This window comes from Lissotriton vulgaris, chromosome 7 (genome assembly GCF_964263255.1).
Source record: "Lissotriton vulgaris chromosome 7, aLisVul1.2, whole genome shotgun sequence".
In the NCBI taxonomy this organism is placed as follows: Eukaryota; Metazoa; Chordata; class Amphibia; order Caudata; family Salamandridae; genus Lissotriton; species Lissotriton vulgaris.
This window is the reverse complement of record NC_141695.1, coordinates 158616018-158633482: the sequence shown is the minus strand read 5'-3', so window position 1 is coordinate 158633482 and position 17465 is coordinate 158616018. Positions and strand designations below refer to the sequence as shown.

The 17465-nt window shown below is 46.8% G+C and overlaps 1 protein-coding gene across 1 annotated transcript in view; it reads left to right on the top strand.

Moving 5' to 3' along the window:
• The window catches only part of LOC147701053 (heat shock cognate 71 kDa protein-like), a 106761-nt gene that overhangs the window by 68965 nt on the left and 20331 nt on the right, over nucleotides 1-17465 (top strand). The window contains exons 7-8 of the mRNA XM_086929848.1: nucleotides 7929-8127; nucleotides 15704-15936. Of these exons, the coding sequence (XP_086785974.1) occupies nucleotides 7929-8127; nucleotides 15704-15936 (432 nt within the window). The remainder of the gene's footprint in view (nucleotides 1-7928; nucleotides 8128-15703; nucleotides 15937-17465) is intronic.

Genomic DNA, 17465 nt, shown 5'->3' with positions numbered 1-17465 from the left:
CGAAGAAGGCGCATGCGGGTGATCGGGCTCTCGATGCTGAAAAGTCGCTCGAGCCGGTCAAGCCCTCTCCGGCCTTGACGAAGAAGGTGGCGGAATCCTTGCAGCGGATTCGAAAGGACACTGTGGCGCCAAAGCTCACGCCTAAGCCTGCGAAGGAGCAGACGCCTATCCGTTTCACCTTTCCTCCCAAGTCGGCGCCGAAGGCCTTCGCGCCGAAACAGAGTGGACCCTCGAAGGAGGTATTGGCACCTAAAGCGGCCTTGGCGGTGTCGAAGCTTCGACTCCAACCGCTTGCTGAAGAGGAACGTCGTGAGGTAACCATCGACGCCAACACCGGAAAACTGTCGCTCCTCAAAAGGAAGATCACGACGGAGCCAGCGTTGGAACATTTTAAGATCCCTCTCAAAAACAAAAGGGACTCCGAGGGCTCTTCGGCTTTGGTGGAACCTGTGTCCCCACAAACCCTGGGGTACTCGCCGACGCATTCCGCCGCAGCCGGTGCGGACGAGGAGGATGCCGAGTACGACTATCCGGCGTACTCGGATCCGGAGGAGGAGCACGTTCCGTGGTCCGCCGGAGGCGACCTGGAGGACCCGCAGGCGGGTCAGGACGCTCAACTTTTTGCGGCCAAGACGTCCCCGACTGAGGATTCGACGGCCTTCAATGCTCTGATAGAGAGAGCTGCTGCTAACCACGACGTCGAGCTGCACTCGGACCCCGTGGATGTGGACTTCTTATTCGACACCTTCTCGGTTGCCGAAAAGTCAGTCAAAACGCTACCGATGCTGAAGGGGGTGCTTAAACATGCAACGGAGGTTTTCAAGGAGCCCACCCGAGCGCGTGTGGTCAACCCTCGCATCGACAGGAAATATAAGGCAGCGCCCACGGATCCTACATATATCAAGGGACACTTGCCATTGGACTCCCTGGTCGTTTCCAACGCTCGGAAGAGGGCGAACTCTCAAACTACTGGTGACGCTCCTCCCCCAGACAAAGAGTCCAAGATCTTTGAGGCCTCAGGCAAACGGATTGCTGCACAGGCAGCTAATATCTGGAGAATATCTAACACCCAAGCCTTACTTGCACGTTATGATAGGGCCCATTATGACACATTAGAGGCCATACTGCAACACTTGCCTGACCAATACAAGGAGGCAGGGGAGATGCTGATTCAGGAGGGTAAACTCATTACGAACGCATCCATCAAATGTGCACTGGATGTGGCAGACACAGCCTCCAGGGCTATCAATACTAGTGTGCTGCTTAGACGCCATGCCTGGCTTAGAATTTCGGGGTTCAAACCCGACATCCAAACTACGATACTGAATCAGACAGTGAATCCTGACCACCTGTTTGGCCCTGAGGTGGATGCCACACTGGAAAAAATGAAAAAAGATACGGAAACTGCCAAGTCCATGGGGGCTTTACAAAGTCAGCAGTTTCGGAGTGGTTCCTTTCGCCGCTCAAACTCCAGAGGCACCTCAAGGGGACAAGCATCCCAGTCCACACAATATTACAAGAATAACACCCAAGCCTCGTATAACAACAAAAATAGAGGTGGTTACAGAGGCAATAATGTCAAGGGCAGGGGACGTGGCAACAATAGCTCCAGGTCCACCGCCACCAACAAACAGTGACGTCTTGTCACTGCCCCCCGGCCATGCAACACCGGTCGGGGGGAGACTCCAGCAGTTCCTGCCGGCGTGGAAGTCCATCACCACGGACAGGTGGGTGAGGTCTATTATCCAGTACGGGTACTGTCTAGAGCTTACGTCCATTCCACCGGACATACCCCCAAGGAGCCGTCCTATGTCAGGCGAGCACTTGACCTTGTTGCAGCAAGAAGTTCTAGTCATGCTGCAAAAAGGGGCGATAGAGCTCGTTCCATTGCAAGAGCGGGGAACAGGGGTTTACTCCCTGTATTTTCTGATTCCCAAGAAGGACGGATCCCTCAGGCCGATCCTGGACCTCAGGCCCCTGAACTGGTACATCCTCTCGGAGCACTTCCATATGCTCACGTTGCAGCAGGTGCTTCCCCTGCTTCAACAGGGGGACTTCCTGGCTACGCTGGATCTGAAAGATGCCTATTTTCATATCCCCCTGCATCCTTCCCACAGGAAGTACCTCAGATTCACGATCTTAGACCAGCATTACCAGTTCAAGGTTCTGCCGTTCGGGGTCACCACGGCACCGAGAGTGTTTACCAAGTGCCTAGCGACTGTGGCAGCGCATCTCCGTCGCCAGCACGTCCACGTCTTTCCCTACCTGGACGACTGGCTCATTCAAGCAAGGACAGAACAGCAGTGCGTCGACCACGTGTCACGCACCATTCATCTCCTGCACGATCTGGGATTCTCTCTGAACTACCCAAAGTCCCATCTCCAGCCCGCCCACGTGCGACAGTACCTGGGCGCGACAATCAACACTCTGGCAGCCACCGCGCAGCCAAATTCAGTGAGAATCGCCAGTATCCAGGCGCTGATCCAACGATTCAGACCCCAACACTCGCTTCCAGCGAAGGTGTTCATGCAGTTGATAGGCATGATGGCCTCCTGCATCTCCATTGTCCCGCACGCGAGACTACATATGCGTCCGCTTCAGGAGTGCCTTGCACGTCAGTGGACTCAGGCTCATGGGCAACTGACAGACCTAGTGTTGGTGAGCGGTCGGGCATACAACTCTCTGCATTGGTGGAATCCACACAACCTTTGCAAGGGCCGACCATTCCAAGAGCCTGTCCCACAGATTATCCTGACGACGGACGCCTCTCTCCAGGGATGGGGAGCGCATGTACTCCATTACACTGTGCAGGGACTATGGACACTACAGCAAAGGAAGATGCACATCAATGTGTTGGAACTGATGGCAATCTTCATGGCCTTGAAGGCGTTCAAAGTACATCTGTGCAACAAAGTCGTGTTGATCCGGACGGACAACATGACGGCCATGTACTACATCCAGAAGCAGGGAGGCACACACTCTCCACAGCTGTCTCATCTGGCTCAGAGCATGTGGAAGTGGGCCATTCAGAGGAACATCTTCCTCATGGCAGAGCATCTCCCGGGCAAGGACAATCAAATGGCGGATCTGCTCAGCAGGCACAGCCATCAGATGCACGAGTGGGAGATACATCCATCAGTACTCCAACCGTACTTCCAAAGGTGGGGTCATCCAGAGATAGACCTGTTCGCCACAAAGGAGAACGCAACATGCCGAAGCTTCGCCGCCAGATTCCCACACCCCCAATCACAGGGCAATGCGATGTGGATGAACTGGTCAGGCAAATTTGCGTACGCTTTTCCCCCAGCACCTCTGATGCCGCTGGTGGCACGCAAGCTCAGGCAGCACTCGATGACTCTCATCCTAGTTGCTCCAACGTGGGCTCGCCAACCATGGTACACCACGTTTCTGGAACTGTCCGTGGTACCGCATCAAAGGCTTCATCTCACTCCCAGCCTTCTGACGCAGAGCCATGGCGACATTCAGCACCCAGATCCGCAACAGCTCAACCTGGCGATCTGGCTCCTGAAGTCCTAGAGTTTGGCTACCTCAATCTTCCTCCCGATTGCATGAACATCATTCGGGAGGCAAGTAAGCCCACTACCAGAGCTTGTTATGCGGCTAAATGGAAGAGGTTTGTCATCTACTGTGCTAACCACAATATCGACCCGCTAGATGCTTCCATTCAAAACATCATTTGCTATCTCTTCCACCTGTACCAATGCAATCTGGCGTACTCTTCCATCCGCATTCACCTGTCTGCTATGGCAGCATACCTCCAGAATAGACGACACCTGTCACTCTTCAGGGTCCCTGCTATCAAGGCCTTTCTGGAAGGACTCAAAAGGGTCATTCCACCAAGGACCCCACCAGCTCCAGAATGGAACCTCAATGTGGTTCTTACGAGGCTGATGGGTCCTCCCTTTGAGCCACTGCACTCTTGTGAGCTTCAGTTTCTGACTTGGAAGGTTGCGTTCTTAGTAGCTATTACTTCGCTACGGAGGGTTAGCGAGCTGCAGGCGCTCACCATCCAAGAACCTTTCTTCCAGGTACATGCTAACAGGGTGGTGCTACGCACTAACCCTAAATTCCTGCCCAAAGTGGTATCCCAATTCCACTTAAACCAGACAATTGAATTGCCGGTGTTTTTCCAAAACCCAGATACACTGGCGGAGCGCATGCTCCACACCCTTGATATTAAGAGGGCCTTGATGTATTATGTAGACAGGACAAAAGATTTTCGCAAAACCAAGCAGCTTTTTGTTGCTTTTGCCACTCACCACAAGGGAAACGCTATCTCTAAAGCAGGGATTGCTAGGTGGATAGTGAAGTGCATTCAGATCTGTTACGCTAAAGCTAAGCGCACTCTCACTATCCCACCGAGGGCCCACTCCACCAGGAAGTTGGGGGCCTCTATGGCTTTCCTAGGTAACATTCCCTTAGAAGATATCTGTAGAGCAGCCACATGGTCTACCACACACACATTTACGAAACACTACTGTGTAGAAGTGCACTCCAAACAGCGGGCAGCTGTAGGGCAGGCTGTTCTAAAACACTTTTCCAAACTGCTGCAGCTGGCACGGGCGGCCGCCGCTAATGGAGGGACTGCTATGTATTCTATGCACAGATATGAATTCAGCAGCCCACATGCCTCGAACTGCAAATGCTACTTACCAGTATGCATCTGTTCTTGGCATGTAGGGCTGCTGACATTCATATCGCCCACCCTCCTCCCCGGCGCCTGTAGCAGCTGCAGAATTCATTCATTTACATACATATGCTCATAGCATGGTCATCACTCACATTCTTCACTCCATCTCTGCCAATGGCTAAAAACAATCTGGGGATGGAGGCGATGCCCATGCGCACTGTAGTCCAGGGGAGGAGCCACCTATCTCGTGATACTTCGAAGACTCTTCCAGGACAACAATGTGCAATCATCCGGACCCAACACTAGGTGGCGATCTATGCACAGATATGAATGTCAGCAGCCCTACATGCCAAGAACAGATGCATACTGGTAAGTAGCATTTGCATTACTCCACATAAACCACCTGGAGTTACAAGCCATATTCCTAGCCTTAGCATTTCAAAAGCAAATATCAGGCAAGGCTGTCTTAGTCCGCACGGACAACATGACAGCCATGTACTGCATACAAAGACAAGGTGGGACACACTCTCTGCAGCTCTCAGCTAGCACAAAACATATGGAGGTGGGCTATACCTCAGAACATTTTCCTCTTAGCCCAACATGTCCCGGGAGTACAAAACACCATAGCCGATCTGTTGAGCAGTCAGGCACAACAGATCCACGAGTGGCAACTTGATGTGGGGACAACCAGAGATACACCTCTTCGCCAACCATGTAAACGCCAAATGCCCAAGCTTCGCCGCCAGATATCCACACCCATTGTCCAAAGGCAATGCGATATGGATGTACTGGTCAGGCAGATTTGTGTACGCTTTTCTGCCTCTCCCACTCATTCCACTAGTGGTGCGCAAACTACAGCAACATTCCCTAACTCTCATCCTAGTTGCTCCAACTTTGGCCAGACAACCGTGGTACACCACATTGCTACAGCTCTCCGTAGTACTCCACCAAAGCTACACCTCTCTATAACCCCCTTGACTCAGAACCATGGAGAGATCAAACACCCGGATCCAGCTCAGCTCAACCTTGCGATCTGGCTCCTGAAGGTCCTAGAATTCGGTTAGCTTAACCTTCCCCCAGACTGTATGAACATCATTAATGAAGCTAGACATCCCACCACTAGGGCATGCTATGCAGCCAAGTGGAATCGATTTGTGATATATTGTCATAACAGCAACATCAGTCCCATAGATGTGTCTATCCAACACATCATAGGCTACTTACTACACCTCCAAAGATGCAACTTAGCCTACACGTCTATTAGACTGCATCTTGCTGCCATAGCAGCGTTTCTACAAAATAGACAGCATCTATCACTTTTCAAAGTACCTGCCATAAAAGCCTTTATGGAAGGCCTCAAAAGAATAATTCCTCCCTGAGTACCACCTTCACCTGTGTGGAATTTAAACATCATCCTCACACGGCTAATGGGGCCTCCCTTTGAACCTTTACATAAATGTGAGCTACAATTCTTAACATGGAAAGTTGCTTTCCTAGTAGCTATAACCTCTCTACAAAGAGTTAGTGAACTACAAGCACTAACAATTCAGGAACCTTTGCTGCAGATGCATCATAAGGTTGCTCTCCGAACTAATCCTAAATTCCTTCCTAAAGTCATTTCTCCCTTCCACCTCAATCTGTGGAGCTTCCCGTATTCTTCTCGCAGCCACAAACAGTCGCAGAAAGAGCCCTTCATACCTTAGATGTCATAAGAGGATTGCTTTTCTACATCGAGAAAACACAACCCTTTCGTAAGACCAAACAACTTTTCGTGTCTCTCACCACCACACAAAGGCAACACCATACCAAAATCTGGACTAGCTAGGTAGATGGTGAAATGCATACAAATTTGCTACCACAAAGCTAAACGTACGTTATCTGTTCCTCCCAAAGCCCACTCTACACGGAAGATAGAGGCTTCAATGGCATTTTTAGGGAACATTCCCTTAGACGATATCTGCAGAGCAGCTACATGGCCTACACAGCACACATTCACAAAATGCTACTGAGTAGATGTGCAAACTAAACAACAAGCTACTGTGGACCAGGCTGTGCTCCAAACACTATTTCAAACTACTCCAACAAATACTGGTGGTCGCCGCTAAGAGGGGGTACTGCTATATAATCTACGCAAGTGTGTAATCTGCAGCTCATATGCCTCGAACGGAAAATGCTACTTACCAGTATGCATCTGTTCTTGACATGTAGAGCTGCAGAGTTACACACGCCCTCCCGCCTCCCCAGCTACCTTTATCTGTTCCAGTATTATCTTAATTAGATGCAGCTTACATGAGCATCCTTCCTGTTTTCTTACAAAGCTCCAACAATTCCCTGCTGTCGAAAAACAATCTAAGGATGGAGCCGATGCCCATGCGCAATGTATTTCAAAGGAGGAGTCCCCTATCTCGGGATTTCCAAAGACTTTTCAGGACAAAAACAAGTGCTAACATCCCGACTCAACACTAGATGGCGATCTATGCAACAGTGTGTAACTCTGCAGCTTTACATGCCAGAACAGATGCATACTGGTTAGTAGCATTTTACTAACCTTGCACGAGCTGCATCGCCAACTTGATGCCATTTGCATTTGTGCACATTTGGCCACTTTGACCTGTTGTGTTCATAACTTCGGGGTCCGAGTAACTCCGGCACTCACTGTTCTTTTTGATTAGTTTGGCCTATGGCTCCCTGTCCATCATTTTAGCCCACGTTGTCTAAGCTTTTCATATGGGCCAGACAATTATTTACTGTTATATTGGGAATTAAGGATAATTAAAGCGGTTTCATAAAGGAAGGGATTGACTCAGAAACAGTAAATCCTACTAATATATCTGGCCCTTAGTTAAAAGATGAGGAGCAAGGCTTCTCATAATAAAATAAAAAACAAAACTGTATTAAGATTTAATGGGAGAATTTATAATTTTAAAGAGATTCTATGAGATACGTGGAGAGATTTTCCAAAACGCCTGTTAGATAAAAAAAAAAGATGAATTGCGAGATTTCTTTTACTTTCTGAACCTGCTTTGAGACTTGGAATTTTTGGCAACATTACCTCCGAAAGTAAACAGCGCAACCCTTTTGGATTCTGACATTTAAGAAGTCCAGAAATGACACACCCATCCTATGCTGTTCGTGTTTTTTTCAAATTCGTTATATATTTTATTTCATCAATATTCTTCTTTAAGCATTCTTTAAAATAGGACAATATGGAATGGAAGGAATCAATGTATTTATCATAGTAGGCTAACCTCTATTTCCTTCTGCCAATTCCCCCTAGGTCTATGAAGGAGAGCGTGCAATGACCAAAGACAACAACCTCCTTGGGAAGTTCGAGCTGACCGGAATCCCGCCCGCGCCGCGAGGTGTCCCTCAGATTGAGGTGACCTTTGACATCGATGCCAATGGCATCCTGAACGTGTCTGCTGTGGACAAGAGTACTGGAAAGGAGAACAAGATCACGATCACCAATGACAAGGGTAAGGGGGTTGGCTTAGCAGCTGTTTAAGGTGGGTGTTGGGCACACCTGCCATCTGCTTATCCCGGGCTCACTGTGCCACTGGAATCAAGCTTTCCTGGCTGATGAGGGGTGAAACCCCGAAATCGGTCCTAGGATGCATGTTTCCAGTCCAGGGAGGACCTGGCATGGCAGTTCGCGCTGGACTGTTCCCATGAGGCACAGGGTCAAGGCTGACTTGCATATGGCCATGTCTAAGCTGGGGTGGCATGGTGAGCAAAAGAATGATGGATTTAACCCAGATCTCTTGACTAAGGTTGAATGTTTTGATTTGTTCTGCATTCCGTCCAGCAATTGTGTGTCTTCTGCTTATCACCAGCACACAATCCTGGTTAGGTTGCAATGGTTTCCGCCACTGGAGTTTTTGGTCTATCAAATACTTACATAGAATATATACCAGGTTTCCCTTGACTTCCTCAAACTTCACTGCTCTTGGCCCCAGAAAGAGCTAGGATCACTTCATCAAAAAAACTCTTGGCTAACCCAAACTAACCCTTATCTGACCTCAGTGAGCTCCAGTAAACTTAAATTTACCCACGTGTGATTTCTTTGTGTCCAACTGACCAAGGCTTAACTGTTCCTAATTCCTTTTCCCGATGGATACTTCTAACCGCAGATTCCTCCCTGTATGGATCTCCGCAGGTGCCAGGCTGTATCTGGTAACTCTTGCAGTATGGTCAATTAATGCCCCATATCTCTACTTCCTGACAGGACTAAACAGTTTATTAGACTGTGAAGTCTTTCTCTAGCATCAGGGTTTTGTGAGCACGCACTTGGCCTCACCGCTGAGGTAGCCGTGGTGTGAGCTGGGCAACCTTCAACACTGTGCAGATTGTCCTACCTGCCACCTTCATTCTGTTGGATTTTTCTGTTGCTTTCAACACATCGTCTAAACAGACCTTTCGAAATGAGCACTCTTGGTTTTTAGCTGGCTGAACATTCCAGATTTTGGCCTCTTCATTGACTTCCACCATTCGATTCCGAGACTGCAGGTTCCCCTGGGCTTTACTTGTTGTTACACATGATTCCGCTATTCCATCTAATTCTTTTCTGTGGTTTTGATTAGTTTCTTTACACTGACCATGTTGGAGATTTGTTGAGATATTCTGCAGCCACGCAGCCTAACTGCCGCCCCTCCAAAGTTTTTAAAGTTAAATTACTTCTGAGTATTTGAGATTTAGCTGCAATAGGACCGGGATCCCATGTCCTGCCAAACCCTTTCTGTTATGGTATCATCCTTTTGTAGACCCCGACTCCAGCCTTCTCGGTCTGTATAAGACATGTAAAGTAAGAGTAAAAATGGTCTGTTTTATTTATGAAGGACCAGGTTAATGCAGTGCAGAAGTGAAGGGTGGAATGCTTGTTTGATCTCAGCCACATGTAAATATTTGGGCCTCCATTCCAGTTTTCTTTTTTTTTTTTTTTTTTTTTGCTCACCATGCCACCTCGGATTGGAAGCAGACATACGCACCAGTCTGGGCCACAACACACTCCAGCCCAAACTGCCATGCCAGGTTCCCTCTAAACAGGAGCACAAGCAACCTCACACCAGTTTTTGACTGTATTGGCCTAATCAGTAGGTGTAGCTTCAATTATACAGCAAGGTGAGCACAGGACCTGCATCTGGGCATACCAGTCTGCATTGCATTAAAGAAAGCAAAACGGGTTTATGCTGAGGTCAAGCCTTCCTATTCCCATCTTACTACCTATTTTACGCCTATTTACATTTCTCACCAAGTTCACATTGTCCGTTCAGGGTGCCTGGACTTCATGATACTCTTAAGTACGGCCCCGGGCTGCATGCAGCCCTTCTGGCCTTTACATGCGTCCCCAGGTCATCAGCAGCACTGGAATGCTGTTTGGTCGACCCTGCACTAACATTAAAAATAAGTAAAATAAATGGGCAAGATTATGTTTACAGGTTAATTGAAGTTAAAGACATGAAGTAACTAGTGCGTCCTGCACTGTTTAACTTTAAGAACGCCTTCATTTTTAAAGCTGTCTTACAACAAATGTGAAAAAAATATAATACACTTTTAGAAAGTTTATTTCATGAACCTAGCAGTACATCGAGAAGTAGTTTTTCAAAATTAATACTTTCAAACATAAATTTAAGTATACATTCTTCCACCTGCCCTAACAGCAATGCCAGCAGGGAACTAAGAGGCAAGTCTGTTGTTATGTGCACCCTTTCAGTGGCCTGGGCTTAAGGGAGTAGCCAAAAAATTAAAATACCTCTGCCCCACCATTTTGACCCAGAACTCTTAACGGCAGCAAGTGAGCCCCAAACTCTCAAGAGGAGCTCCCTTTTCTCTAGTATCTTATCTATTTGTCCTTTCACCCTTCCGTCTACCTGTTGATTTTCCACCTTTTCACCTTTCCCTTTTTTTTTAATTTATTTTCATTTTACCTGGTACAATACATTAAATTTGTTAGTTCATAAAAAAAAGACCGGCATTTCAACCATGGAATGTCAGAGTAAAATTGATTAGAAGTCGAGGAAACAAAATATACAATTTGCAAGTATTTAGTATGAGTTTAAAAGGTAAGGATAAAAGATAACATAGACCCACTCCCGGACTCCATGGACTTTGTCTTGCTGGGCCTTAGGGATCCGCAGCTTGAACACCAAACTAGAGCTGATAAGCGCATTATGTGGCTGTGTCTGGGGGCGGCCAAGCTGACGTTGGCAACCGCTTGGAAAAGCCCGACTGCTCCTGCCATTTCTTTATGGCACGCACGGCTATGGCGACTACTGAGTATGGAGCGACTTTCGGATATCTTCCTGGGGAACTTTAAAAACTTCATGTTTAATTGGGGCCCCTTGGTAAGGTTTCTGTCACGTGGGTTGCCTTCGGCAGTTTGCCCTTCGGCGCTACGTGCGCTTCACCTCTTTCAAATCTAATCACCTGTGTGTATGATGATGTTCTGACTGCGAGTTGGTCGCCACCACTGGGGGAGGGGTGGGAGTGGGGGGGGGAGAAGGGGGAGGTTAGTTGGGGTTGTTCTTTTTCTCTTAGTGGCGACTTGATGCACTTTTGCGGCCGGACGGCCTGAGCCCTTTTTCTTTTATTTTTCCTCGGTGATCATGAGCGAGATTGGAACGCCCTTCATCTTCTGAGAACTATGCCCTAGCCGTTGGAACATGGATGCGTACTACGGACAATGTAGACTGAAGTTCCATATCACTAGCACTTCTATTGACTCTGCCGGTTGCCGTCCCTTTTGCTGTATTTTTTGGGTTTCCCTTTATTTTATTTTTTTTGCAATAATGATTCTTCAGCACCCCCTGTGAGGGGCTCAATGGCAGAATGTCACCTGTTCCCTTTTTTGCCTTCTCCTTCTTTCTTGTCCTTTTTCTATTCCTCTCTTTTTCTACTTTCACCTTTGCAAACTACAAATAAAAATTTTACAAAAAAAAAAAGATAACATAGGCCTTAGTGGAAAAATTCTTATATATATGCAAACACATTAATAACCTTTCAAGGGGTTTGTCTCCACAAAGCAAGGGGCGCCCAGACGCAGAGGCCCCACTCCCTCATCTTTCTTCCCCTGCTTTTATGGAGAGCGGCTTCAATTTTATGAATGCCCAGCAATCTAGCAAGCCACATTTGAATAGTAGGTGCAGTGTTATCCTTCCATCCTGCTGCCACCAGGATTCGAAGGACTGCTAAGCATATAAATAAGAAGACCTCCTTGTCCCATTCTGAATCAGGATTATTACCAATGCCAGATATCATAAGGGTAGGGGATAGATTTACCTGAATATCTAGCAGCCCCAGAAACTTCTCGATCTCTGCACAGGTTACCCTAATTCCTTTACATTGAGAGAACATGTGGATTAGGTCCAATGTTTCATCCAGTTATTCTTTCATCCATCATTTAGTCTAACAATTCCATATACTCGTTGGCCATTTCCTCCAACCATTCATGCATCCATCCATCTATTCACCCATACATCTATCATTTGATTTAGCCATCCATCAATAAAGCCTTTCATACATTGATTTATCCCTTTGTCCATCCATTCTTCAATCCTCGCAGATTTCCGTTTCCTTTGCAACTCATCCATCAATCCATCTTCTTAGATTTCCAATTACTATATCCTTTCACCCTCTGATTCATCCATCCTCTCAGATTTCCACTTACTAGTCATCCTCCATTGTCTCATATTTCGCTTTTACTCCGCTATCCATCCATACTCAAATTTTCACTTGCTCTGCTATCGATTCCTTGAGTTTTTTTAATCACTCTACAATCCTTTTACCCACTCATCCGTCCATCAATCCGCTTAGAGTTCCATTTACTCTGTCATCCTTCTACTCTGCCCTCCTTTCACCCATGCCCATCCATCATCCTCTCAGATTTCCATTTACTTGGCCTTCCATCCATACTGATTTCCATTTACTATGCTATAAATTCACCCATCCATCCAGCATCCTCAGAATTTCATTTACTTTACCTTCCATCCATCCATACTCAGAGGTTTCCATTCACTCTGCCATCCTTTAACCCGCCCACCCATTCTCTAAGGTTTCCATTCACTGCCCTTCTTTCATCCACCCATCTTCACACCTACTCATCCACCATTCTTTCACCTACTTACCCTTTTACTGCAACTGGAAAAACCATATCTTTAGAGGTTTCCTTAGTTTGGTGATGTCGGACACCAGTCTCAAATTTAATGGCAGAAAATTCCACTTTATAGCAGAGGCTACCGAAAAGTACTGCAGCAGAAGGTTTTGATGTGGATTTTTGAAACAGGCAGTAAGTTTATTCCTAGGTCTCTGAAAATACAATGGCTGGTTCAGGGTTAAACGGGGGAACTGAGCAGAGCCACAATTTGGGAAAATGGGTTTAGTGTACTAGACGCACTTTTTTGAATATAATCTGGTCTTGCACCAGATTCCTGAGCCAGGAGGCCACAACTAGAGAAATGTAAGCTTAAATCGGAGCATCAGTATGGCAGCATAGTTTTATACCCACTGCAGTCTTTTAATTTTGCAGGCTAGCCGATCAAGGTAGTAATGAGCAACAGTCAAGGCATGGGTACTCGTATTTCCAAGGGCCAAAAGGTTTGGCCTTTGGTGTGACTGAGGGCCGCATTGATGCCAGCAGGGGGTGAACGTGGGAAGTGGACATAGGGGAAGCGAAGCATATACATCTAATGGCTGAATCGCACAATGTGAAACCAGAAAACCTGGGATCCATCCCGGCTTCCCCACTTGACAGCATTGTGTGATCCTAAGCAATTGTTTTACTTCACTTTAATTTTAAAAACATCACTCCAGGATGTGAACTGTACAAAACCTTCTACTGTGTTGCATTTAAAAAGTATAATGTTGTCCATGTATAATAACACAGGTAAAGGTGTCGTGAATCCTCCCCCGCTTTCGCAGTTACAGCAAGGGAGGGAGTGGGTGGGGCGGGTGATGGGCCTCTTATCTGCAACTTAGCAGATAAAAGCACAACATTAACAGAAGGATGGGCTTATAGAAAAAGGCCCTCTCGGAGATTAACGCTGATATTTATAATACATGTAAATGATGGGGGCTTCCCTGTAGTCCCTCAGCTTCTGCAACAGAACTCGCTGGGGATGGTGCACATTTTGTGAATGGAGTATGCAGGGCCTCAGACTTGTCCTGCGTGATGACTGAGGAAGCCGGTCATTTGCTTCCAACTCAGTATGCGACGCGGACCTTAAGCTCGTTTTCCAAAATGTTTTGTGGTGTGTATTCCTCTCGGGAGACCACCCTGTATTCTTTGTATCAGTTTATCTCATGGTGGGAATTCTGGAATTACCCCTGTCCTCAGAGGCTACCTCTGAGGACATCTCTGAGCAATCTCTGAGCTCCTGTTGCTGTTCAGCAATGCCTTGACTTGCTCAGTCGTGGCTGCTTTTTCAAAATAGTTTGTCTCCATCTGTGAGCCTCCCTGTTGCAGTGCATCAGTGGTCATTGCCAGTTGATGTAAATATTTGATGCAACCTCCAACACTTGTGAGCCTTGTGGTACAGGCGAGGGTAAAGCGGAATTCTTCCTCTAATCTCTCCTACAGTGTCTCAAATAACCAATACTGTGGTTCAAGTCTTTCCTTGTGTCAGTTTGGCATTACACTTCTTGAATTCGTTTTTTGTCTTTTCCTGTTCTACATATGCCCTTTAGAACATGGCACCTGAGGCATTGCCAGCTTTGCCCTAGGGTGCAAAGTCTTCACTGACCACATGATAAGCAAGAATACACTTGCAGCACCTTGAATAAGGGGGTAGGAGGCTTGGGCTGCTTACAATCTACTGTACTGCTCTTGAGACTTGGATCGACCCTTTTGAACCTTATGAAGGTCATACCGGTTCCAGCACCATGTTTTCACATGCCAGAGATAGCTAGCTGACAGCGGACTCTCAACTAGCCTCAAAGCACCCCATTGCTAGTCTATCCAGGGATTCTTCACCTGGCTCACATCCCATCTCCAGCCAGTGTAGAAGACTCCCTATTAAGGGTCTTTCTGGAATCCTCGCCCTGAGACCGTCCATCCCATGCAAAGAGCTGCAGAACATTCAAACTGTGACCCCAGGGCTTCAGGCAAGGAATTCTGTCCCGGCCTAGATTCTGAGGCTGCTTGGGCTCGTGGCATCCTGCTGCAGCCTCCCGCTACTCTCGCTTTCTCTGCATGGTCACATTTATTTGTTAGTCTCATTCCTCACTCCCTTCCATTTGAGTCCTCCCTTTAACACTTTTCTTTCCCCTTTTTCTCCTGCCTTACGACCCATCTGCTCTTTAGTTCCCGTCTGCCCCCCCCTCCCCCAATCATGCCACCTTCTTGTTAATACTATATTCGCTGAAACTCCCTCCGGGATGGCTTCTACTTCCAGCAGAAAGATGCACGCGGGGAATGGTCTTTGCGCCGAGAAGCAGTTTTTGGTTGGGTTTAGCATTTACAGACACCTGGTGAGGAGCTTTGTAAAGACTACCCTGACTCTAGTTCTCCCTTTATTCTGACTTCCTTGTTCGCTCTCTCCCCCCCCTACCCTGACTCTAGTTCTCCCTTTATTCTGACTTCCTTGTTTGCTCTCTCCCCCCTACCCTGACTCTAGTTCTCTCTTTATTCTGACTTCCTTGTTTGCTCTCCCTCCACCACCCTGACTCTAGTTCTCCTTTTATTCTGACTTCATTGTTTGCTTCATTGTTTGCTCTCTCCCCCACTCTGACTCCAGTTCTCCCTTTATTCTGACTTCCTTAATTGTTTGCTTTCTCCTCCTACCCTGACTCTAGTTCTCTCTTTATTCTGACTTCCTTGTTTGCTCTCTCCCTCCCCCACCCTGACTCTAATTCTCCCTTTATTCTGACCTCCTTGTTTGCTCTCTCCCCCTACCCTGACTCTAGTTCTCTCTTCATTCTGACTTCATTTTTTTGCTCTCCCCTCCTACCCTGACTGTAGTGCTTCCATCAGTCTGACTTCCTTGTTTGGCTGTCTCGCCCCTACCATGGCTCTAGCTCTTCCCATCAGTCTAACTTTCTTGCTTGCTCTTTCACCCCCAGGACGCCTCAGCAAGGAGGAGATCGAGCGCATGGTGCAGGAGGCTGACCAGTACAAGGCCGAGGACGAGGTACAGCGCGAGAAGATATCGGCCAAGAACTCCCTGGAGTCGCTGGCCTTCAACATGAAGTCCACGGTGGAGGACGAGAAGCTACAGGACAAGATCAGCGCCGAGGACAAGCAGAAGATTATGGACAAGTGCAACGATGTCATCTCCTGGCTGGACAGGAACCAGGTGGGAATGGAACTCTCTGGTGCCTCCTTTTGATATGTAGCAAGTTTGGGTGCCTCGTATGAGAGCTTTCAGATTTGTAACTATAGATTTATTATTTGTTATAGTTGTTTTCAACTTTTTTTTTCTATGCGTTTAAAAAAAAAGAAAAACACATTGTAGATAAGGTATATTTAACTCCAACGTTTAACAAAAGTAGAGTGACTGCCAGTTTTGTAATGCAAGTTTCACCTACTTTCAAAGGTCAGCATCAAGGCGCTGTCTTTAACAGCCAATTCGATCGAGATCTTAGAAACATTAGATTGCATTCACTGAGCATTTTCGTGATTGATAGCAGTTCATTTTTCACACCCTTTTTTCAGGATTACATGCATTTTTTTCTTTTTGCATAGTTTTTGCCTCCTACTGAAAGTCATAAATGTAGAAGACTGTCACTTGCATGGGAAGGGACCTTGTAACATTTACTACAGCATAGACAACGTATTTTAAATGAAATGACGAGTTCTGTTTCCCAAACGCTGGCACAAATATACACGACCCTAGCAGGGTATCTTTTTTTTGTAATCTTCATCCCTTTTTAAAAGCAAATATTTAAAGGAGCATTGCAGCATGAATGTACTGTGTCCAAAAAAAACCTTAACATATGTGAGACGGCATAAAAGGAAACTGCCTGCACTATCTCTGTGAAGAGCCAGCAACACAACCCTCCCTGAATGAATTGCATTGGCAGTTTCTTCACAGGTTTGGTTATTTCCCCAAGCTGAAGATGTCCGAACACTTTTTAGGGATGTGTCCCCTTTCTTTTCTCCATGTTTTTTTTCTTGTCTTCGACTTCTTAACTTGCCTAAAGCATGCACACCTTTTTGCAACATTTGAAGGGGAATTTTCCTGATATGACGTCACTATTTTTGAAGTGTCTTCAATGGCTGAGGAAGAAGTCTCCCTCCAAAGCACGTGATTTGTGTGATCTGCTGTCACATTAACAAAATGTTAATTTTGGCGGGAAAATGTCTGACCATACAAGGACTGGGAAGGAATCTCCCTCGAGGCAAGGTGGGAGATTTTAAGGCCAAGGAGGGAATTACACATAGGACATTACATGCCATTGGTCATTCTTTCCTTCCTTATTTTTTCTCTCTATTTCTTTTCTTTCCTTCCTTTTCCCTTTCTCCACCCAACAACTCCCACAGAGGGTGTTCTATGGAGGAGAAAAGGAAGCGCCAATACTGTGACTCCCTCTTGACGTCCCACATAGCTACGTTCAACCAATGGACCATTCAAATGTGCTCGCTGTTAGGACCCTGTAGCATCTTTTGTTGCGAGAAGTCTATAAAGAAGCAATGCCACTCTCTCCGGACATTAAGCATCTAAACAGTTGACTTTGAGATATTTCTCAAATATTTTGCGCTTACCGTTAAGGCTGTCACTTTTTTCTTAAAACAGGAGCCTAGTAGTGTTGGTCATGCGGACCAAAGCTCTTGTCCCAGTACAACAGATGTCTTGGTTTAGAAGTCCCTCCACGCCTCCTCCAA